Here is a 24,127-nt window from a genome sequence, read left to right on the forward strand (position 1 = left end):
TTAATGTTTTAATATTTTTATGCAGATCATTGAAAAAGGAGAGAAACAAACATTTGTTTTGCCATTTTGTAAAATGATGTTTACTATTAAAAATGCTGGAATATATATATTTTTTAAAGAGAAGTCTGGTGATATTCTGTATTTGTCAACAAATCCTTTTGAAAGACAAAAACCAACAGCCAAAGCCTTTTAGTTTAGCGACTGTACACGTTATTATAATTTTACTTTTTAACTGAACAAGGTCTGATTTCTTCTGAAGAGCACAGGAGAATATTTATGATTTTTTCATCTCAAATGTATCCATCTATATGTTTTGTTTTGTTTTTCTTTTTAACCTTTGCAGCAGTTAAAAAAAAGATCTGTATATGCAGATGATAACAATTAGGGTTTATTAACGTGAATATTGGTGGCACACATTAAAGGATCCATTAAGATACGCAATGATTAAACAAACTGCTCCCATTTAGCTCTTCTTTTGACATGCTGTGGGGAGGCTGTTGCAGTTTTATCTAAGATAAAACTTTATATCATCAGTTATAACCCTGGGAAGGGGCTTGCTGAGTTTAGAAAGTGAAAATAGTTTTCCTACAGAACAAAAACGCACCAGGAGAACATCGCCAGCCTCATCCTTCGACTGAAACGGGTTTTGTTACGTATCGCATGTCTTTAAATGTGACTCCTTGACACACTGAACTTTTCCCGCCCGTCCGTGTAGCTCACCGCCACGTGTTTGGAGGCTTCGTGCAGCCACGTAACGAGGTGACGGTGTTCATCTCAACTCATACGTTAAGAGGACTTACATTTCAGATTTGTGTGTGTTGGTGTGTTTTTTTTTGTTCCCTTTTTGAATTCGCCAGGCTGTTTAAAAAAGGAAAAAACGTGGAGGGCAGCTCCGTCGCCACTGGGCACCGCGGATCAAAGACCTCGCCGCGGCCCTGTTCCGGTTTGAACATGCTGCAGGCTTATTATGATGCAGGAGATGCACCTGAATAAGCAGCAACTCGCGATCAAAGTGAAGTACTTTAGTGATTTGCCGAAGTGCTCTTTGACTGCACTGCAAGTCAAAGAGCACTCAGTGGTTCGGCTGTGCGCTGAGGAGCAGCAGGTTTCCCTCCATCCCCCCTCCTCCGCTCACAAGTCCTGGTTGTTGATGTAAGGTAGCGCTTGGGCTGAATTTAAATGCCTGAGAAAAAGATTTTAAAAAAACATAAAAAGTTAACACAACCAGTCACGTCACACAGCACCATTCAAACCACATTAACGTCACGTTGTGCGCCGCTGGTCACTTTCTCCTATCGCTCTTGTCAGACTGCGTTTGACTTTACTCAACAAGTAGGCCAGAACCATGTCGGTATTTTTAGATTATCTGATGCTGAAGGAAATGTTTGGTAAACCATTTTGAAAGTGTGTGTGTGTGTGTGTGTGTACTTAAAGCCTGAAGCACTTTTCCCAGTCTGTGTCAATAGGCTAAGTGTTGTCTCTCAGCAGCACAGAGTGGGCCGCGCTGGCTGCAGCTGCAGCCGCCCGAAACTTGGAACTGGAAGAAAGCAAAACAAAATTCGGCTTTTTAAAACATAATGTCAAGGTTAATAAGCATTTGGCCAGAGGGGCACAATGCAAAATTGAGCGTGTTTTATAGCTGAATATATACAGTCAAGCTAGCTCATTAAGAAAATGCTACGTCATGTATAAGCAATAAATAAATAAAGAAATAAATACTGTAGCTTGTCAAAAAAGCTGCTCCTCAATACAGGATGCAACTCTTTGCAGTGTTGTCCCACAAAACAAACACCAGTTTGGCCCAGGCTGAAATATTTCAACATCTACGAGGACAGGAAGTTTTCTGCAGATGTTCATGGCACCCAGAGGATGAATCCTAATGAGTTTTGGTTTTTCCTCCAACACCACCACCAGGCTAGCATTTGGTTTTGAGTTAAACAAATGCTGTATTTCCTCGAAATTTGGTCCACACGTGGACGTTGACCCCACTGTTGGCTGTAGTTCATGAATTACAATTCATCCTGAGGGTGAAAGAACTTGTTTTTCACGCTGACATGCTAAATTAAGAGTTACTATGCAAAACATGGCAACTGCCTCACAGTCTCTCCGCAAAACTGTGTATATGAAGTGATTTATTTACTCCATTTATGAGAGGCATGCAATATTTGCTGAAAAAAAAATAGACAAGAGTTAAAACAGAAAAAAATGAGTCTAGTTACACAAAAATCAAAGCTATAGGAAGACGGGCAACGCAAGAGTCCCACTTCCATTACTGTCTGGAGTCGGTTTGCAGGTGTTTTTGTTGTTGTTGTTGTTGCACTGATGATAAGATCACCAATAACATCAATACAAATTTCAGCGTCTGAGCTTCAGCACATTTGGAGTTTGGTTTGCGGCGCAGACTGCATGGTTGGCATGGATAAGGCTTTAAACTTTACACGTACTGAGCATGTTCAAATTGGACTTTTCAAGAACACATTACTATGCATTAAACTTAAAATGGGATCTTCAGTGAAAAAAACTCACCTTCACCAAGTCGAGGCACATTTTTTTTTTTTTTTTTTTTGGCAGTCACTCAGAACTGCTGATGAGACACAACACACTTCGCTCTACTCCCAGTGTTTGCTAGTTAGGCTGCCCTGGCCAATTTGGAAGACTGGATCTCAGTGTCCTCCTGCCTGAGCAGATCTCGTGTTGAATAACGGTTGCAGATAGGAGCTGACAGAAATTCCTCTCCTGCTGTGAGAAATGGTCAGCACCACTTTTCCAAATAATCAGCAGTTCATGAGGACATGGAGGACAAGGGTTGAAAAATTTGTTTTGCACCGCGAAATGACAGCCCTAAACTTAAATCTTCCTCTAGCTGAAAAATAAATAAAAAGTCAGTAATTCAGGCTTTGTAAAATGTGACAGTGTTTTGGCTGTAACAGGGCAAGTGTGATGGGGGGGGGGGGGAATGACCCTGTTTGTGGACTCCATTCTCTCCCCGGGATGCAAACATGAGATTTGAGAGGATTGAAAACCTCCAGTGTGACTTATTTCTCTCTGTTCCATGTTTTATCTCTTTGCGGTCCACGCAGCTCCGTTTCATCTCAGCACGTCCTGAGGCAGTGTAATCACAACGAGAGGGTGGTTTCTGTAGTGGCAAACAAATATCTCTCTCATCCACCCCGATCGCGTCTCTTCCCGATGACATTTTACCTTATTTCAACCCTCGTGTCCAGCATTATATGCAGCGTAAGCAGATATAAGTCCATTTTTAAGAGTTTATTCATCAATCTGTCAACAACTATGACTCCGTTTATGAAGCATCTGGTGAATGAACGATTCATAGATGCTTCACAAAATATATAAATAACAAATGTTGACAAATACATTGCTAAACAGTTAAATATGCCCTTATCTCTGCTTGTAACCACATTCTAATGTGTAGTAAGCCATTTATTAAGTGTTTACATACAGTGCTGCTTATAAGAGCTAAAAAAAAATGTTTCCAGTCTGCTGGAGAAACAGCTGAACCTTAGCAGCTGTGTAGCAGGATGCTACACAGGCTTGCTGATAATTAGGATGTTTAAGCGCCCTCACTGCAGTCTGAAAGTTGCTGGGAGCGGCTCTTTGTCTCCCCCTAGTGGGGGCGACAGATCTTACACCCTTGTCGATAACAGCTGGTCGTATTTGAATTCAGCATCACGTCCAGTTATCACGTCCCTCGTCGTCCCACGCCCCCCACTCTGCTCCGTGCGCTTTGTGCAGCTTTCACAGAAGCCTTATAAATAGTACTCAGGAATTAAATATTTATCAATGCAAGCGTATCCCCCCCCCACCCTCGCAGTGGACACATACTGCTTCTCCTAAAGCACAAGAAGAAGAAGACGAAGAAGAAGGAGGAGGAGACGCCATGGATACAGTTAACTCACACAAAAAAATTTAATACCCTTCGTGAGGGGGATAAATGGTCCAAACTTTGACATACTAAATAGGGAGAGGTGTGATGACACAGGTTTTTAATGTAAAAACTTGCAGCCAACACCCAAATGCTTTGTAAAAAGTCATGTGACATATGACTTACTTACTTTACATAGTTAGTACACATACACCAATGTTTTAATATACTTATATATGCCTTTTTCATTTGTTGTGTTTTTATCTAGACCAGCCAGATACGGTACTGATTAATATACAGTCACATCTGGAACAATACCTATTCAACATCATACAGTCCGACCGTCGAGGAGGAATCCACACATGGTTTCCGGGTCCATCCTCGCTATTCTATCATTAGAAATCGGCATGTGTAAAATCCTGTTCTTTTCTTTTTTAAAATTAATATTATTGTATAGACTGGTGGTGATACTTGTCCTTGTATCTCGTGTCTTCTGTGCAAGTTTTTTTTTTTTTTTTTTCCTTTTTGAAAGAACCCAAAACATGATTGACATAACAGGATACCTGGATGTTTCACTTTACAGTTATGATGTAGTTTGTTTTTTGTGGGTTTTTTTTTTCTTTTCAAAACAATTAAACAGTCACATCCAAACGCCACACTCCCTTGGCATGTCACAGAAAAAGGAGAAAAATAAAAATCCAAAGAAACGCTTCCCGTTATCAGGACTGGGAAGCGATGACAGAGAGGAAGGTTTATGACTACAGTGAGCAGCATCCTCCATTCGTACATTTTTCAGAATAAGGCACCGCTGCGTAAAGAAAGGACATGGCCAACAAACCTCTCTGGGAGTGTGATGGGGAGGCATGATGAAAGGAGACTGCGTTCTTCTCCAGCAACTCACAGAAAGTTTGCATGTGTAAGTAAATGTGCTTGTGTTCATCATCTGCTGTGCGCAAGAGAAGCAAATGTTACGTTATATGGCATGTGGACATTTCTGTGTTTTTACACGTGTGTGTTTGAGCCAGTTTTAATTTCCCTCCGGCTACACTGTTTTTCCTCAGACTGTGCTCTCGAGCATCCACTCAGTGCTGCTGAACGTAACTCTCCTGTTGGCGAGCGGCGACGACTCCATGTTGAGCTGGTTGGTGGACTTGTGCCACCTCGTCCTCGCTCTGCGTGGGTAACTGTGACTCTGAAATATGGAGTAATCCCCTCCGTCAAAAGAGAATCTGTGCCTAGTTCGTGCCAGCTCATTAGGGAGCAATCCCATGTTGGCCAGGGCACTTTTCTTGTCCTTGAGCCTGGGAGCCTCCTTGGTGCCAGCGTTGGGTCCTATGAGACACAGGGACATGGTGGAGCCCGTCAGGCTACTGTCCGTCTGCGTGTCCTCAGATGGCGGGCCAGAGCGCTGTGCATCCAGGCTGGTTCTTCTCTTCATTTTGTCTACAGTCAGAGGAGGCAGCTCCACTTCCAGGATGGCGGTGGTGGCTGCTGGATCCTCCCTCTTCTCGCTCTCGCCCCCCAGCACCAGCGCCATGCATTCTTTGGACGCCTGGGCTTCACGCTGGCCCTCATCAGAGGGCTGCTTGGAGGCGGAGCGCTGGAGCCGCTGCTGGCTGCCATTGGTCTGGGAGTGCATGCTGGAGCTGACCTTGGTCTTGCTGTCCTCTGGGCTGCTGTAGGCCTTGTAACGGATCATCAGGATGATAATGAAAACCAGCACTGAAGCAACAATTATACCACCAATAATGATGATCATAGTGCCTCCCAGGAACTGGCTGTGCATGAAGCGGCACTGGCTGACCTCACTGGCGGTGTGGAACTGCACACAGCCAACGACACGTGTGGCCGTTAACGATGTGATGCCGTCATCGTAAACCGCCAGCACACAAAGGTCATACTCGCGGCCTGCGGCCAGATCATTGATTAAGAAGTTCTTGCTGGTGGATGGGATCATTCTGCAGAGAAAAGAAACCGTGCAACGGTGAGGATGTAGACCATTAATCATCAGAATTACAACACCCACATTTACTGATTTGCATAAGGTGCATTCAATCACACAAAGGTGTCAGTTTCACGCAACAAAAACACAACAGGGCCATCAGGGCTCGAGCACTAAATATCACTCATTGCGGTAGACAAACATAAAAAGCACAACACTTCATTGAAGCTGACTTATGAGAGAATATGCTATATTATAAAATAGCGGTAAGAAGTTGCTCTTCTGGGTTTGAGTAAGAAATGACAGCAAAGATAAACTACAAGGTGATAAACAAGGCAGAGGAGGCTCACTGTCTAAAGAATATGCCACAACAGCTGCGGGCTGCAGGACAAGTGACGCATGATGTGAAGGCAGTTTTGATGTGTGAATACCTGAGGTCGCATTTTGTTGGCAACCGCATCATTACACGACTCTAAATACGTCAGAGAAAGGCATTGTCTTCAGGTCAACATTGGCGTTAATATAATTAGAAGCTTGTTCCTTTTCCCCAAAGGGGGGCTTTGATGGTTATCATTTGTAGGTAATAATGTACCACCTAAAGACAAAACAACACTCAGCTCCATGTCTAAACTGGATGAGAAAATTATACAGGAGAGCGACTCATTATATCTGATAAAAAAAAAAGAAAAGCCAACCACTATTATTAACTCGCTCCATGAATGCATAAATCCAGAAACACTTCTCAACACACCAGATTCCGTTCATGTGCATCACATTTTTGCATAAGAAACGCATCAAACCAACTCTCCTATTTAAAACAGTATTTTAATAGGTTGTGTTGTTATGTTTTAGAAGTGAGTGAGCTCATTTTGCAGAACCACTCAGAGTTTTTTAAGTGTAACGCTGCGCACTGATTTTTGCCATTTTTGTCTACAGCTGCGCTTTATGTATCACACACTGCAGCTTAACTTATACAATATAAACACCTTGTGCTTGTAGAGTATTCCTCTTCTTATGCCACTAAGCAGTACTGGAAAATACTTAAGTACAATTTTATGATACTTTAATACTCCTGCTACTGTAGGCTAGTTGGAATTCACAGATACAGTTAACTGTTTTTCAGATTTTGTACACATTTACACTAAAAATGATCATCTTATAAAATATAATACATTATTCTTAAAAATTAAACCACTGGTTTCTAACCATTTTGGTTTGAGCCAACAGCTCCACCAAAGAAGATTTCCCCTCTAAACGTCTCAGATTCATATAAATAACTGTCTAAGGCCCAAAAAGATGAAATTATCCAATATTTCACAAATAAAGTAGAGATTAGAAAGAAACATGAAAAATTAATGCAAACCTTTGAACTTTTTCTTCTTTTCTTTCCAATCACAGATTTATTCTGTGACTCTATGGAGGTTTGGGGTTTTAACAGGAGTTTACTACCAAACTGAATAAAGTAGTTAAAACTATTTCAGTGTGCAAAAGCTGCATCAGTAAAATTCTGCTTAGACACTGACATATCAGTGTTACAAATCATGTATCATGGGGCAGTTTTATTGCTGAATAAATACTTTATCTTTGGATACTTCAGGTGCATTTTGCTAACAATACTTAGCAATACAATAATACTTACAGTGTGCTGTTGGTACTTCACCTACAGTAAGTAAATGATTCCACCTCTGCAACCAAGCCTATCATTAGACAACCGCATCTAATAACACTCTGTGTTTCAGCCAATTAATCCAGACACTTGCTAATGATACAAACAGTTACATGCAGTGAAGCACTTGGCCCTCGTGATACTGTTTATTATCATATTTTATGTTATTGATTGTGAAAAGGCCGTTTAATCCTTTAGCTGAACAGACTGGAGTCTGTTCAGCTCATCGCAAAAATCAACTCAAATACCAGAGATGAACTGCTGACTGAATCTGTAAATAATATAAGTTTACTGTACAGGATATGCATACTATGATGGACTATGATGCATTTTAATTTATGGAAAAATATTCTTCCTCAGTTTATCCATCAGATTACACTATAGGAGTTCTGTTTATTTCTGGACAGACTTAATCATTTTGCATCTTTGGGATCTGTCAATCTGACATTCTGTACCGTTGTGTCATTCAGCAGATGGTACCTCCAGATGTCTCACCTTTCCTCACGTCCCTGCTCTACCACCGCCTCCTCCCCTCCATCCAGCCAGCCCCTCCACCATGGCTTACCTGTACACTAAAGTATCATCCACTGTGCTGTTGTACTGAATCTGGTACATCCTGATGCCGGGGATGTGGCGCTCAGACGGCCAGCGGATCACGGCGGAGGAAGAGGTCAGCTCGGTGACCATCACCCTCCTGTCCTGCTTGTCGTAGCCCTTGGTGTCATTGCCAGATTTGGAGGAGGTTGTGATGTCTGAGAGGCCGGGGTCCTCACGCATGTGGCCTGTGTTGTTAACAAACAAGGGTAAGGGGATCATGTTGATCTCAACAGCAGCTGTGGCGATGCCTGCGGCATTGGACGCCACACAATTAAATGCCCCGCTGTCCTTCAGAGTGGTGATGAGAATATCAAGGGTGCCATTTTCATACAGGATGGTGCGGGAGTTATTGTGCACCAGCTTGCCGTCAGGTGACCTCCAGTGTATATCTGGCTCTGGATCACCCACGGCTTTGCATTTGAGAGTCACCCCCTGGCCTTCCATCACAAACGGTTTAGTTGAAATGTGTTTGGTGATCAGCGGAGGCTCACAGATAAACTCCTCCTCTTGGATGGACCAGAAATACTTATCCATGAGATGCTCTGGTGAAGCACAGGTCTCCAGATCATCCTCTCTTGTGAGCCTGCGGAGCCACAGCAGCTCACAGTTACAATGAAGAGGGTTTCCACCAAAGCTCACGGCCAGGGTGGAGGAGCTGGAGCCCTTGGCGTCGGACAGCACCTGTGCGTGCTGGAACAGGCTATCTGGCGGCAGCTTCTGCAGCCTGTTGGAGGTCATGTCGAGGCGGACCAGCTTGGTGAGCAGTGTAAAAGTCCCCGCTCCAATGTGGTCGATCAGATTGTGGTCCAGCGTGAGCGTGTTTATGTTGGTCATCCTGGCTATGGCTTCCCAGGGAAGCGTGCGCAGGTTGTTATTGGAAAGATCCAAGTCCTCTATGGTGGAAACAAACTCATCAAAGGAGGCGGCGGCCACCTGGTGGATCTGATTGTTTCCGAGGATGAGGTGTCGCAGGTTGATGAGGCCTTTGAAGTGGTCGTTCTTTATCACGCTGAGGCGGTTGCCGTCCATGTGGAGCGCCCGCAGGGATCGCAGGCCGACAAAGGCGTGCGGGGTGATCTGGCTGATGGTGTTACGTGACAGCGTGAGGTGGACCAAACTGGTCATGTTGAAAAAGTCTTTCCTGCGGATGATGGTGATGAAGTTGTCGGTGAGTCGCAGCTCGACGGTCTTGCGGTCGATGGTGGGGGGCACGAACAACAAACCAGTCTTAGCACAGAGCAGAGTCAGAGTAGGAGAGAGGTGCTGGCAGATGCAGCGGCCGGGGCAGCTGTAGCCCTTCACCAGAGCGGCACACAGCAGCACACACACAACCAGCCGCTCCATAGTTGATCAGTTTCCAGGTCCTGTACAAGAAAAAAAAATAAATAAATGAGAGACGCTTTGTCACAAAAATTCAGATCTTTTGAATGAGTCTTTATGAGAGCATGCTGCAAAAACCAGAGGCTGACTAAGATTTGCTGCGACTGCCAGCAAGGTATCAATCACAAAATGAAATGGAAGTTTTTTTGTTGTTTTTTTTTTTTTTTTAAAAATAATGGCACCCGGGATGATGAAAGGCTGCACCAACTGTGTCAGCGGCTCATGTCTCTGCAGCCTTTTAATGGAAATAACAGAATGTTTTTGTACCACCAGGCTACATCACCGCTGAACCATGTAATTTCTTGAATGATAATAAGACAGTTTTTCTATATTAGGTAACTATACGCCATGTACATTTCCATCATATAGGCTAAGGCTTGTGTGTTTTTCTCTCTTTGAAATCCACATCAGGATGGAGAATTAAAGGTAGAAAAGGGCACTTGTCTACAATGCTCATGGATTTTTTTATGACCTTTTCATGCTCTCCTGCTCTCCCTATGCTTCCGAGTTGTGCAGCAGCATTAGACAGAAACCTGTCATGTATATCAGGGCAACAAAATTAAAGGCGAAGGCGGCAGGAGTACATCTTGTTTTCCAGTCCGTCTGACGGAGGCGCTGAGGATGTTCTGATTCTCTGATTCCCATTTAAAGGTATTGATTTCAGTCTCGGAGAGAACACGCCTGTGGTGACAGGAGTGAGAAGTGATCCTTATAATAACCATAAGAGACCTCGCTGGAACCCCAAATGGTGATGCTGCATTATCACTGATTTTACCTTCTTTGGCATCCATTTTGATTGTTAACGCCTTAAACTTTACCGCTGATGTGAGAGCCTGTTAACACCGACAAAGTACACCGATGACAACTTATTCCCATCCAACTCTACAGGGTGACACTGGATCAATTTTGTCAATCTACAGCGATGTCTCTGTTTCAGAGGTCCAGCACAATTACTCGACTTAAAACCGGAAAGGCTGGCTGTGGATTTTAAACACAAATGGTGTCTGTTTTTCACCAATTTTTTTTTTTTTTGATGCTTCATCCAATTTGTCGTGACTAATTTTAGAGCCTCTTCGTCTATGTTCCACCATGTTGAGGTGGTGCTGACGTCTTTAACACCAGCGATTCTGTCCCCTTATTGGCCCCAAAGCAAAAGCATCTAATTGTCAGACTACCAGCAGACCTAAATTAAATTTGATTTAAAAGCGGCTGGAATATTTTTAAATGCCACATGTCATATTTCAAAGCAGAAACAGAGCACACGCCAGGCTCTCTGCCTTATTCATATGTTTTGCGCGAAGACTGTTTTCAGCCATGCCTGCGACAGAACAAAGGCGGGTCTGAGCTGTTATGCATGTTCAAGACAGTGTGAGAAAGGGAGAAATTGTGAGTTCATTGCTGTCATTTTACACACACACACACACACACACACACACTCACACTGCCGGTTGGCTACGATCTGACAGACAACAGGGCACCTCGTTAACTATGAAATTCTGCTGTCCAATCAGAGCTCTCATTAAAATCTGGGTTTGTCTGATGCCATTTTCAGAAGGAAGTGGAACAGCTTGAAGCCTGAAGTTCAAACCAGTGGGATAGTTTCTCAAATGTTGTTGATAAAATTTACTCAACACTATTGCTTGCATTACTTATACTTCTACTACATTTTAGGAGACTATTCGACTGTATTTAAAGAAGACATTGGACCCGAACCTTTGCTTGGTTGGTGTTTACACTTCCCTCCCCTCTCTGTCCCGACTCTACAGGCTTAGCCATAACCTCCGTCTGTGAAATGGAATCACCTTGACTGTTTGAAATTGGAAAACATCTCCCCTGTGCAATTTATTCAACAAAGAATACACATGATAAACCATTTTCACATGCAAAAAAACTCACTAGGTGGTACACTGTGTGAGAAAATTTCCAACCCCTCCACCCTCCACCCCAGAGGGAATTTATTCATTTAGCACCGCTCCTAGATTGTTGGCAGCAGAGTGCTCCTGCCTTGTCTAAATTAATTCCTCAGATTTCCTTTTTAAAAAAAAAAAAAAAAAAATTAAATAAATAAAAATAAAGCGCTGGGAAAGCTAAAACAAAAAGTAGGCTACAGCAGAGCAGGTCACACTTTCTTTCAAATAGGCTCCCCTGTAAGAGCCGGTGAGTCGATTTCAACTTGGTCTTTGGCTCAGATTTAATTTATTACTGTTGCCCAAGTTTGTTACATTTCAATATAATTGTGACCTCGCTTGATTGTGTTAGTTTTCAGATACTAACTAGGCCACAAAGCTCACAGCTCCTCAGAGGACCATCTGTGCCAGAGCATTTCCTGCCACACCGTCGAGGATACTCTATTGATCTTTCAGCATCTCTGGGTGAGGGAGGGGAGAGGGGGGGGGGGTGCTTGGTTGCCACGGCAACTTTGGTGTAGAATGTAGGTCTTTGAATTGCATTAAGATGATTTTGAGCTGCCCGAAAAGCAAGGCTTCATTCTTAATGGGTGCTGAGGGCGGGCTGAGGGACGTGAACAGATGTGTGAATGGCCGAGTGGAATTAAAAGAAAAGGGCAGCTCCGCCTCACATTTCTACTTGTGTTTTATTGCTTCATATTAGCGGTGGCTGCCAAATCGATATGCAGACAACAGGAGAGGACATAAGGTGAACTGGAGATTTGTTTTTGTGTCCGGTCATGCAGGAGCAAAACCTCTCTGCAGGAAATTGCTTTGACTGTGAATTCACTTGGACTGAAATGTGTAGATTTATGCATGCGTATACACCTTGAAACATATGGAGCTGTGAGAAATCTTTAGAGAAACTTATTTAAGTTAAGTTAACTTTGATCCATGTTTACTATGAATCTAGTGAGCAGATTTTTTGTATTTGAAGATGTGGACCCTCCCTGTAAGCTGCCCCCCCAGCAGTGAACCTGACATTCAATGTGAGGTTCAAGTTTTCTAAACGTGGTTTCATCCCACAGCTGAAAATCCATCCAGTTTCCTTTTGCTGCCGTTGGCTACAAAAGGCTGCATTACTGTGAGTCTGAACAGTTGAAACCCCCACCCCCACCCCCGCAGTCCTGCAGAAACACACTTTTTATTATATTTCATTACATTTTAGTGGGGCTGAATAATCCTGGGAATCATTTTGCAGAACAGTAAGTCGTAGAAAAAGTCAACATCATTAATTCCCTAATATATTTATTTATATTTAATACTAAACATCTGAGAATATAAAATTCTAGATGAAGTTTTTTTTTTTTTTACATTTTGATTTAATGACAGCTTGAGATGGATATCATATATATTTGACAGCTAAGTAGCTCTCCCTGTGGACCCTAACGCCTGATGACTCTCCTCTGTAGAAGAGGTGTGTTTGAGTGGGTGGGAAAACAAGCATGAATAATAATTAAAAAAGAAAAAAAAGGTAATTTAAATGCTGGAGGTTGTGTGAGATAACAAGCCGCTTATTCAAAGGCAGCGGGAGTCGGAGTGTGTGCTGTTTGTGACTTCCAGTGTTTCTGTCGGAGACGGCAGTTACGTACTGATGTGAGGTCGCTTCAGTCGCTCGGAGTCAGCCAACTTGTTGATTACTATGCATTTGGATTCTGAGAGATATAAGACGACCACAGCTGCTTGTGGTGGGTGTGTTTAGTTTTCTTTTATGGGTGGAGGGTGGGGCTGTCCTTCACCGTCCTGTGTGGGGGCCCGCTGTCCCATGGGGCCCATTCAGACCTTGACTGAATTGTTTATCCTGAATAAAGGTTGTACATTTTTCTGCTTCTGGCTGTGTGGTGACAGTAATCTTATCTCTGACACCAGAAAAGACCTGGTAAAAAAGAAAAAGGGGGTGATAGCAACTAGAGCTGAAATGTTTAGCCAATAAATCAATCAGTCAGTTGACAGATGAATCAATCATTAACAATTCTGATAAGCGATTCATTGCTGAAGTCATTTATCAAGTAAAAATGCTGCCTTTTGCTTCCAGCTTTTCAAATATGTGGATTTGCTGCATTTTAAATTACATAATTGTTAACAGAATATTATTGTAGACATAAAGACAGAAAATTGTGACATTCTAACTGAAAGAATTCATGAATTCAATTCAGTGATGAAAATAATGACTGGGTGCAGCTGCAAGTTCTTGCAACAAAGGTTAATTGCTTTGTTGCATTATTATCAGTTAATTATTATCAATTAATTAGCTTATCCCAATCCATCAAAACAAAAATTATTGGTTTTGAAATGTTATCTTAAAAAAAATAAAAAATAAAAAAATAAAGACACCATTCTCTTATCATATTTACATATAAGCACAGTTCTGCACGAGGCATGTACATGTGATAGCACGAGCAACGCACGGCCGCCCACATGCAAACACAAGAGAATACATACAGAAACAAAACAGCTACACATCCATGTATGTACGCATTAACATACAGGAAAACACACGCCACTGAAGCAGGAAGGAAGCAGGAAGAGCCCAGGAGAGAAAAGTAAGATAAGAATAAATTAGCTTAGTTTTGAGGGTCAGATGTATAAGTTTGTGTACTGGCTGACTCACAAATTCAAAAACAGAGCTCAGATAAAAGAGGACACAAAAGCAATTTCTTAAATAATCGGCCGCCCAGAGGAAGAGCTTAGAGAACAGTGTTAAGAATGCAGCAGGACTCAAATGAAAGCTGAAACACCGCGTCACACAGCTCGTTGTATTTCTGACTGTCAAACACCTTCCTGCTGCTGCATTCTTAACGCAGAGCAGCTGGTTAACACATGACACACATGACAGGACACACAGCTGCAAGGATGATAATAAATTTCATAATGCAACTCCGGTCAAAAGTCAGAAAATCCATGAAATCCAAAGTCTGTCTTTTATAAACTAGAAACCCCCCAGCTTTTTCACCTTCTCAGTTACATCCATATCGCACTGGAAATTTTAATTAGGGCATCCATGAATTCTCCAGGATATTCTCATAATTAAATAACCAGAAAGAAGTAAGGGCTTTATAAATTCAACTCAGATCTCACAAATCACAGAGCTGCCACATGAGCCAAGCACACACCCCCAGTTTAAGAAAAAAAACAAACAAAAGAAGAAAAGAAATACAGACTTCAAATGGTGTCTCTTACATAAATGTCCTGTAAATGAGTGTACAGGACATTTGCCATCATATCTTCACTCAAAATGAAATATGGCCCACGTTGTTGTAATCTTGACATCATGACGTGGTGACGGTTGCTTCCCTTCAGAGGACGCTGAACAGTAGAGAGTACAAAAACAGGAAATTTGGAGTGCCTTCCCTAAAAACAACACATCCAATCATCCAAAACTACAAACTCATTCCTGTTAAAAAGTATGTAAGAATATCTAATTATCAAAGTCCCAAAACTCGAATCAGAGGATGTATCATTTGGGTATTTTGATTAATTAATTTAATGAGTATGAGACAAAAAAAGCAATATGAATACGCCAACTATGCTCCTGAAAGGTAAGACCATTAAGACTTTTTAAAGACCAAACAATCGTTGGTTAATTATTGCTTGATCAAATAATGATCAGGAGTTTAATAATACAAATAATCATTAGCAATGCATTACAGCTGCAGTTTAAGTTAAATGAAGCCAAAGCATATTTTGAATGTGACATTGAAAACAGTGACTGAATACAAACAATGCCAATGTCTGTCCTTCCCTCAGAAAAAACATCTGTCCAGAGCTGGTGGACTGTAAGGATATTTTCTGGACACGACTTTGTCAGGGAACCATAAAACGCCAATTAGACGGTGCAGGCGGTGAACTGCTAGCTGCCCTTGTGCGACTCTTGTCAGGATGCTAGCATAATTATTGACAGCCCAAGTTCATTGGAGTCAGCTCTGTCTCCACCAGTGGACACCTAAACCGAGACTCGGCAGCCCTGGGGATTTGTGGTCGCACCTCATCAAGATGCGATTGGGGGGGGGGATTTGCATATTATAATTATGTGTGCATGCAAAGACGGTCTTCTCAATTACATTCCATTTAAAACTTTGAATGAGGAAGAATTGAGAAGCACAAACCCACTGCGGCTCCATAAACTTTAATTGTAAGAGATTGTTCTGTAAACAAGACAGAGGAAATTCGGATTAGACTGATGCTGAGCAAGTAAAGTCACGGACATCACTCGCTGATTAAACACTTGCACTTTACCTGCTACCTGTTCTTTTTAATCTAAATACCCCCCCTCAAACATAATCAACTCTCAATCGCTGCTGCCACAGTTACAAATTACTACAATACAAGTAAATATGTTTTTAAAAATTAAAGTTAAAATAACAAGCGAAATATTACCCGTTAATTGAAAAGTGACAATTGGTATGCGCGCTCTGAAATTTGGTCAAATTTATATTAGGATTACTTTCTCCCTTTATCATTTGATCCTAAGAAAAAACATATCCTAATTTAAGTCTTAATTTCAAATATTTGTTTTGTTTGTTTTCTCTGAACAGCAGTCCAAAATTAACCAAGTTACCGTTACAGAAGACTAGGAAAAGCAGTAAATATTCACATTTGAGAAGCTAAAGCTAATGCTGACCGATAAGTCGTATTTCCGTCGCCACCGCGCACGTTCATGTCGCGACTGCCCGAAATGTGACGTGTAACAAAAATTATTTTATTTACAGGACATGTGACCTATTCGATGGCGCCCAGGATACATGAGCCATGCATTCACACCCACTGGCCAATCAGATAAAGCCCTGGTTTAATGTTAATTACCCAGATTACTCAGATTAACTGGCATTCAGTTTTGTGGGGACTGAGGAAGGAGTAAAGAGCTAATATGGACACAGTATGAGTCATATTGCCATCCTAATACTGAATAATGTTACTGCACATCAGCAGATTTTCCTCACACCACGCAGGCTGAGCTGAGAGAATTTCTGGCATTTGGCTTCAAAAATAATTCAAATGATTAATTGGTAACAAACTTGAATAACTGACTAATGATTTCAGCACTTGCGGTGTGACTCACCATTTCCTTCAGAATTTCTTTACATCAGTCAATCTTCACAAACAAACACGCTCTGTAACGCTCCCTAAACATGTCAGACCGCTATAAAAATAGTCAAAGGGAAAATGACCTTGATTCACGTGAATCTGCTTTTTCCATGTGAAGTGATTGTTTCCTGCCTTTTAAACATCACAGCTGCACATGCTGCGTTTCTGCACAGAATGCCAATTACTGTGCATCCAGTGGATTCTTCATTGGAACAGTGTCATTAATCACAAGTACCATATGATGCATAATAGAATTATTAGATATGATGTTATTCCAGTCAATCCACTTTTGCACAAATTGCCTCCACAACTGAGCTAAAAAAAAAAAAAAAAACCCTCTGATTGGATTCCATCTGTTAGCTGTCATGATTAATAGAATAAATAGGACAACGCCTTGCCCTGCAATTTGCAACGGCCACTTGCCTATTTTAGATTTTCTGTGAGGGGTTTTGCAGAGCTTCGGAGTCAGAGAGAAAGCTGGCCTGCTGGAATTTCAACCTGCATTCACACAGTAAGGTTCACACATAACTTGTGATCGAGATGAACAAAAGTAGAAATGTCACAATTTGAAAATACTCTGTTACAAGTCACAGTGCGGGATTCAGTGTTATTGGAAAAATGAACATGAAATATGCACATTAAAGTAGTCACTGTGCAGTTCTGTCAGTGTTAGATCATACTTTTGGGTTGTTGTCATTACTGAGGCATTTAAGCTGCTTTAATTGATTGTATGAACATATTGCATATTCCATCCCATCTTCTATTTTCTTTCTACAAAGTCACTAGTAACGACAGCTGCCAAATAACTGAAGTAAAAAGAACTATAGTTCTCTCTATAATCTAATGAAGTAGAAGTACAAAGTAGGGTAAATTTAAAATACTCAAATAAAGTACCAGCAACTTTAATTTTCCACCACTGAATGATATGAAAAATCTGCTAATGAGGTGAAACTAACCCAAGGGCGCCCAATATTTCTCACTAACTTTAAAACATAAGAAACTAATTCTCAGTGATCGCAAAGGCTCAACTTAAACCGACTCATTGTTGGAGCTCTTTAAAGAGGCAGCACATCCTCACATCAACAAGTATCCCCACAAATACACAGTGCTGCTGTTGGTCTTTCCTCCATGTAGCAGTTTCACCGACACCCTCCAAGACTTCGCTGAAGTACAGTAAACACGTTTGTTAAAGAAAAGAAACGCAAAGGCAAACGAGCTGTGATAAAGCCGCTAGCGAACAACGCGAGGACAGACGGTGATTCTGAATGACACAGAGCTTCTGGGATTTCTGTTTTAGGCTTATTTTGAAATGCAGTGTCAAGATTTGGCGATTTCCAAATACTGTGGCAGCATGACTGACTCTTCTGCGCGTCGTGTCCGCATGTGTTCCCGTGTGGTGACAGTTTTGTTATTTCCTCATTGTTTGTCCTCTGCACGTATTATTTTATTCACCGATGTGCTGCTTTTATTTTAATCTTGCCTTCTTGTCCCTCGGCGCAACGGCTCCATGCCCCTCTCTCTGTGCAGACGAGCTGAATATACCCTTTGAATCGGCGCTTTGTGGTGCCGCTTTGTGCTACACTGATGCTAAGGAATCCACCATTGGTTTCAAATCCTCCTCCCTGGGCTCATATGCTGCATTGATCCTGCTCTGTATGTACCCTTGCAAGGTATTATGTATGCCTGTTATGTGCCTCACTGTCACGGCAGACTCCAGCGAAGAGCCAATTTACACTGCAGAGATAAAACTTGAACTTAAAATAATTTCTGGTTGGAATGCGGCATATTTACTTTTACAAGGCAGCCACTGATCTGACATTATTATATGCTGTTGTTATGTATCGAAGTTGGATTACTAACCAGCCAGTTCAACAACAAAGGAACCGGGTTTGAAACGAAGCAGATCTGAAACAAACAATGCAGGCCTTCTGATAATCACACAGTAGAGTCACAAATTGGAATTTCTTTAAATTATTTACAATAAGGCAAAGATCTGTATTTTCTTCAAACTCAACAACACATGCATACAAGCACACTGTCACAGACCAGTCAGTGTTCAACGACGAAGGCGTTGAAATTTCACATCCGTTCTCCCGGTCTTTGTCAAGCTAGTGACGCTGATGAATTGTATTGACTTTTGTGATCTTTGAATCATTTCAACGCTCTGGTTAAGGACATTCGCACCACCCTCAGCAAATGTTAGCATGTGAACATGCTAAACTAAGATGGCGGACATGGTAAGCACGACGCCAGCTGACTGTCAGCACGTTAAGGTTTCCATTTTGAGCTCTTTTGCACAGAGCGGGCCGACTGCTGCTTGCACTCTTACTGAGGAGGGCTCATCCAAACTACTTCGCAATGAATACGCAGGGTCATTAAAACGTCAGGATTATAACTCTAATTAGTTTATGCCTCATCAGGTATAACCAGCCATCAGTCGATTAGACGACTATTTTATTAATTTAATAATTTATCAATTATTTTTAAAATGATTTTTTAATTACTCAATAAACATAACAATTAATTTATCCAGCATGGGCTAAATATGTAAAAAAAAAAAAACAACTTTGTGATGAATATTTCAGTATTTTATTCAGTTATCTAATCATCATCTAATTTCCATGTCACTGCTGTCTCATGATGTAAATGATAATAGCATTAAAAACCCTGTTTGTCAAATGCCCGATCATAAAAATATTGGACCTTAAATTCCAAAGGATTGTTGTGACACACAGAGCAATTTAATCAGAGTTTAATCACTCTTTGGAAAGCTGTTCGAGCCTTGTGCAGCTTGACTCAACATACCGCATGTTGTTTTGCGGGTTGTTTTCCCCACCTTCATGAGGCATCTATGACTGCATGCAATTCGCTCAGTGCACATATTTAGAAAACTGGAGTGTGGTGGCTTTGGAGTGAGTAATACATCTTACTCTTAAAATTGATTTGAGGTGGGCCTTCTTTTAGGCCGCTAAAATGTGTTTTGCTGCTGCTCTGGTCCACAGCAGTACATTTATTGCTTAGTTTCCTACCCCAGCACTCCTGCTGCTTCTTTAAAGTAAACTCGGGGTCTTCTCTAAGCTTTGTTTTCATCGTCTACTTTCCGAGCACACCATGTGAAGCAACTTTTGTGTGACTCTCTTATTTCTCTCGACTGATTTTATTTTATCTCATCTCTTGACAGACAGACATCCCTTGCTTTACAGTAACATGCTGATGTTAGCATTTAGCTCGTAGCACCGCCGTGCCTGAGCGCAGCCCGACGGATCTGTTAGTCGAAGAGACTCTCAGTCTTGTTAAACTACTGCGGTATGTTGCTTCCCAACCAGATCTAACTAAATGTAGACAATCCCATTCATCATTTAGTTTCTTAAGTCAAACACAAAGTAAATAACCAGTGTGTCGCCTTCTGCTCTATGAATACAGTATCATTTAATTAACAAAAACAATTGAGATTTATTACCGATGGGATTCACTTGAATAAATACAAGAGGTACTGGATGCAATAATGAGAAACTCACACAGCTCTAATTGATATAGAAGACAGTGGCCCAAATTCACTCAAGGCTGTAATGCTTATGAGTGTGTGTTACAACCTCATAACAAGGCAGCTATGACTGCACGCAATTCACTCAGTGCACATAAATAATAGACGGCAAGGCTTCAATTTGACACTCTTCATGGGAAAGCCTGTGCAAAGCAGGTTTAGGCAGAACTTTTGTCAGACATATATTGTAGGTATCATATTCATATATACTGCAGGGCATCTGAGCTTCTCTAATCCTGTCACTGCGTCAAATAAAGCACCTTGCAATGTCAGTACACACACAGTGGCTGTGGGGCAGCAAACACACATGAGGTGTGGATTTCTCCACAACTTGCTTTGCACCAAGAGAGTGAAGTGAATTAAAGTGCGCACTGACTGCTTCCCGCCACATCATTTTATCACTAAGAACCAGTCGTTATGGTCCCACACCTGAGTTCTGTGCTCCAGCCGCTGTCGTACCGGATTAGCATGTGCATCTGTTTATTTGCATGTTGTGTATCATCCTAATCTTGTTTTATTTTTGTTTAGAGCACACTATGAAAAAGCACTGTCATGATGGTGTTTTCTTATAGTTTTAAAAAAATTATAATTCTGGTTTATTCAACCTGACGTGCTTCCCATAACAGTGGCTATTGTGGCACGACGCAGATCCCCATGCAGATATACAAGACGGCCGCTCCTGATGTCTTATATCTTTCTTTAACTGTCAGACTCTGAGGTGAGCTTTTTGAAAAGATGCACATAAAAACCATGTCTGTTTGGAAAGCTGCACGAGGTTTGTGCAGCTTGATAAACGGCACGTTGTTTAACATGCTGTCTGCCCAAATATCAGCAACAAAGGTGGCGGTTCAGTAGCCACAAACAGGAAACAGAAACAAGCCAGGCTGAAAAGAACCGGAATGATCAAACTTAAGTTATCGTGTTTACATTAAGTGCTTCCCACCAATATTTATGATATGTGTCCTCGCCGCCTGATAAACATGCTATATGTTTTTCAATCTTAATAAAACATTTGCCGAGCCGATTTTTTGGAAGAACTGGAAACCTACATGTTTTTGCATACAGAAGTCATATTGAGTCAAGGCTGTGGTGGTGTTTCAAGGCCACAACACATCTACACCACTTAATTATTATGCAGATGACTGCAATGTCATGTGGTTGGTAGATTTGCATGTCTGTTTGAGGTAAACATTGCACAATAAAGCACTCAGGCTCCACATAGGAATTGAGCCTCAGTCTCCAAATCACTGGCACTTATCTTACCTAAAACCATGATCTTATCCTAAAACTAACCAAGTAGTTTTTGAGCCTAAACCAAACCAAACCTGTTGGCATCAAATAACCTTGATTCTCATCATGTTGTTGGGTACCACGCTGGTGGCGACAGACATACTCATCTTCTTCTTTGCCTTTGATTGCACTTTGCCACATTTGCCGCTATTGATCAGTGGTATGGCATGAAACCACTATCAAGACTGCGAATCAGATGACCTGCTTATATTCTGTCTGCGTGCACGTACATGAGACGCCAACAAACTGGTGACCCACTCTTAAAAACATTGCTCTGTGACGCTGTTTGTCTTTTGAGTTTAATCTTACAGTTTAGAGTTTAATTTTACAGAAAGATTCCGTAAAATTTCCTCAAAAATTCCCATCGTAAGCTAAATTAACAAATTGGTAACAACATGCATAATAGCGTTGACATCTCAAGTTAAATGTGTTTTAAAAAAAAGAAAAATTAAAAGGAAGACCCGAGTTTACATTTTTAGAAGCCGTACCTGTCAGGTTCAAACAGGAGTCATGATTAAAAAAGTCTGATATGCACGATTTTCTGAGTGAATGAGATCCTTATTTGCCATTTGTGTCTCCAATTATAGTTATTTGGGGAAATCAGGTCAACGCATTAAATCCATGACATATCGGTATAATTAGCAATTATGTGAATGACATGTTTAGGATGACTGTAGACAAGCACACACCACAATTTGAGAGTCGCGAGTCCCAAACCTGTCAAGGCTGTTATTAGACCGACAGGCATATTGAGCTGTCTCCTATCACTCACATAATTATTATTTTTTTAAATATACATTCTTTTTTCCATCTCCGTGCACAAAGTTAATACATCTGAATCCTTGTGAAACATTTTACTTTTCTGTATTATGAAAAGTCAGATTTACAAAAAAAAAATGAATTAACTGCTCTGTAAAATTGTCTCACAGAAATCACTGAAATAAGACTGATTAAAACATTTCTGACATTTGCCTTCACAATAACTCATCTCTTGTCTGCTTCAGTCTAACTTGTACAATTTTCAACAGTGGAAATATATTTTCTGTAACTACAGTATAACTAAAAAGGTGAAGAAAGTTTCAAATCTATTGGTTGAAATTATTGGTCAATTTTAACACACAGGAAACATGACATACTATACATGTAATGACTTCACCACCAGTTAGGGGAAGTTCATTATGGGCCATTGTGCTTGTGGCTGTACCATAAATAATTAATTCACATTCTATTTAATGGGGGTGGCATTATCAGAAATTGCTCTTTATTGTCCGTCTCTAGTTAATTAGTAAATTTGATAAATTAGCCGCTGAACCAAATCACAGTCCAAAAGCTATCACGCTAGGAACAAATTAAGCCTGAAAAATGAGGACATCAGAGAACATTCAGCGGGATTGAGCCCAAAGTGCTTTTTTTTTTTTTTTGAGTTGTTCCTCCTTGTTGGAGAAAAACGTGAAAGTAATTCAGAAATCCTACATCAAGCGGTTTCTACATATTCAACATTTCCTGAACGAGTGCCACTGCCATAATCAGCGCAGACGCCCGCTCAGTTCAGGTAAACGGTTTGTAAATACACCCGCTGCCTTGGATTTGAACGAATTCTCAAAGACGATTTTACAATCACACCCCAGGTTTGATGTCTGATCTGAAACAGAGAGGCCAGCGCAGCAGCTCGCCCGGTTTTCATCTCCCGGTTTGATCCTCGGCTGTGGCCCTTTCTTGTGTAGACTTTGCTTATTTCCTCAGTGTTTGCGTGGGTTTTCTCCAGGTGTGTGACCTCTTGTTTAAATGAACTGTGAAGAAATTAACATATCACTTGCTAATTAGTGGAGTGCCTAACAGACAGCACAGAATTGCAGATATTTGTCTCATATATTGTGACTGACTGAGAACAATGCAGCTATGAAGCATGCAACACCGACTCTGAACATGAGTGGGATTGCTCCAAACGCTTCATGTTTTTTATAACTGACTCTGTACCAACACAGACCATAATCTTGGACAGCAGGAAAACATGCTCAGTGCCATTACTGTACTTTTAATATAGCTCTGTCCATGCCACTTGTCCATAATGTAACACCCAGGCAAGCTCATTGTGCTGCCAGGACCACTTATAACATCCCTGCCTCATGTGCAGCTCCTCCTCCTCCTCACTCTTCTCTGCCTGTGAGCCAATGCAAATTACAGTAACAGCTTGGACGTGAGTATAATCTCAAGTGGTGTGAGCTGGGCTCCATGGCGAGGCATGCAGGCAGATGGAAGCAGAGTCTCTGCCAGGCCTCTTTAGGGGCTCCCACTCTTTCTCCAGCATGCTAGACAATGGAGGAGCTGTGGCTCATAACCAGCTACTTGTCTGCCACTATCATGTGGCCTACTCCCATACGCTGTATTTGGTAAATGATATGAAAGGAAGGGGGCTCCTGTCACGGCCTTGCTTTGGCCAGTGCACACTGCAGAGATGGACACTGATTCAGGGCACATCATATCATGAGCAACTAAGAGAGCAGAGGGTAGAGACTTGAGGGAGATGTTTAGACATTTACATTTATGATAAAAGAGTAGTGAGGGGAGTTATTTTGTGCTTGTCCCGGCACAGCAGGTGGCAGAGGCCTCTCCCTTGAGCTATGGCAGATATTTAAAGATAGCGCTTAAAATAAACAACATTTTGTATTTGCATAAGACATCATCATGAACATGTATTTTAGAGAGAGAAGCATTGAAAAAGCACCACATAACATTAATTAATGCAGAACACAATTCCAGTGAGAAGTTCTGAAACCTAACTTGTGCGTCTGAA

At 41.4% G+C, this 24,127-nt stretch overlaps 1 protein-coding gene across 4 annotated transcripts in view; it reads right to left on the reverse strand.

Moving 5' to 3' along the window:
* Positions 1-4,489: 4,489 nt before the first annotated feature.
* lrfn1 (leucine rich repeat and fibronectin type III domain containing 1) overlaps positions 4,490-24,127 on the reverse strand; it is a 149,514-nt gene continuing 129,876 nt past the window's right edge. For 3 of the 4 annotated variants that reach the window (XM_046389431.1, XM_046389430.1, XM_046389432.1), the window contains 2 exons: positions 8,057-9,452; positions 4,490-5,841 (listed from right to left, as the gene is read on the reverse strand). In XM_046389431.1, the coding sequence (XP_046245387.1) occupies positions 4,941-5,841; positions 8,057-9,432 (2,277 nt within the window). In that variant the 5' untranslated portion in view covers positions 9,433-9,452 and the 3' untranslated portion in view covers positions 4,490-4,940. The remainder of the gene's footprint in view (positions 5,842-8,056; positions 9,453-24,127) is intronic. The other variant, XM_046389433.1, reaches the window with a different exon arrangement.

Source organism: Scatophagus argus, chromosome 5 (assembly GCF_020382885.2).
Source record: "Scatophagus argus isolate fScaArg1 chromosome 5, fScaArg1.pri, whole genome shotgun sequence".
In the NCBI taxonomy this organism is placed as follows: Eukaryota; Metazoa; Chordata; class Actinopteri; family Scatophagidae; genus Scatophagus; species Scatophagus argus.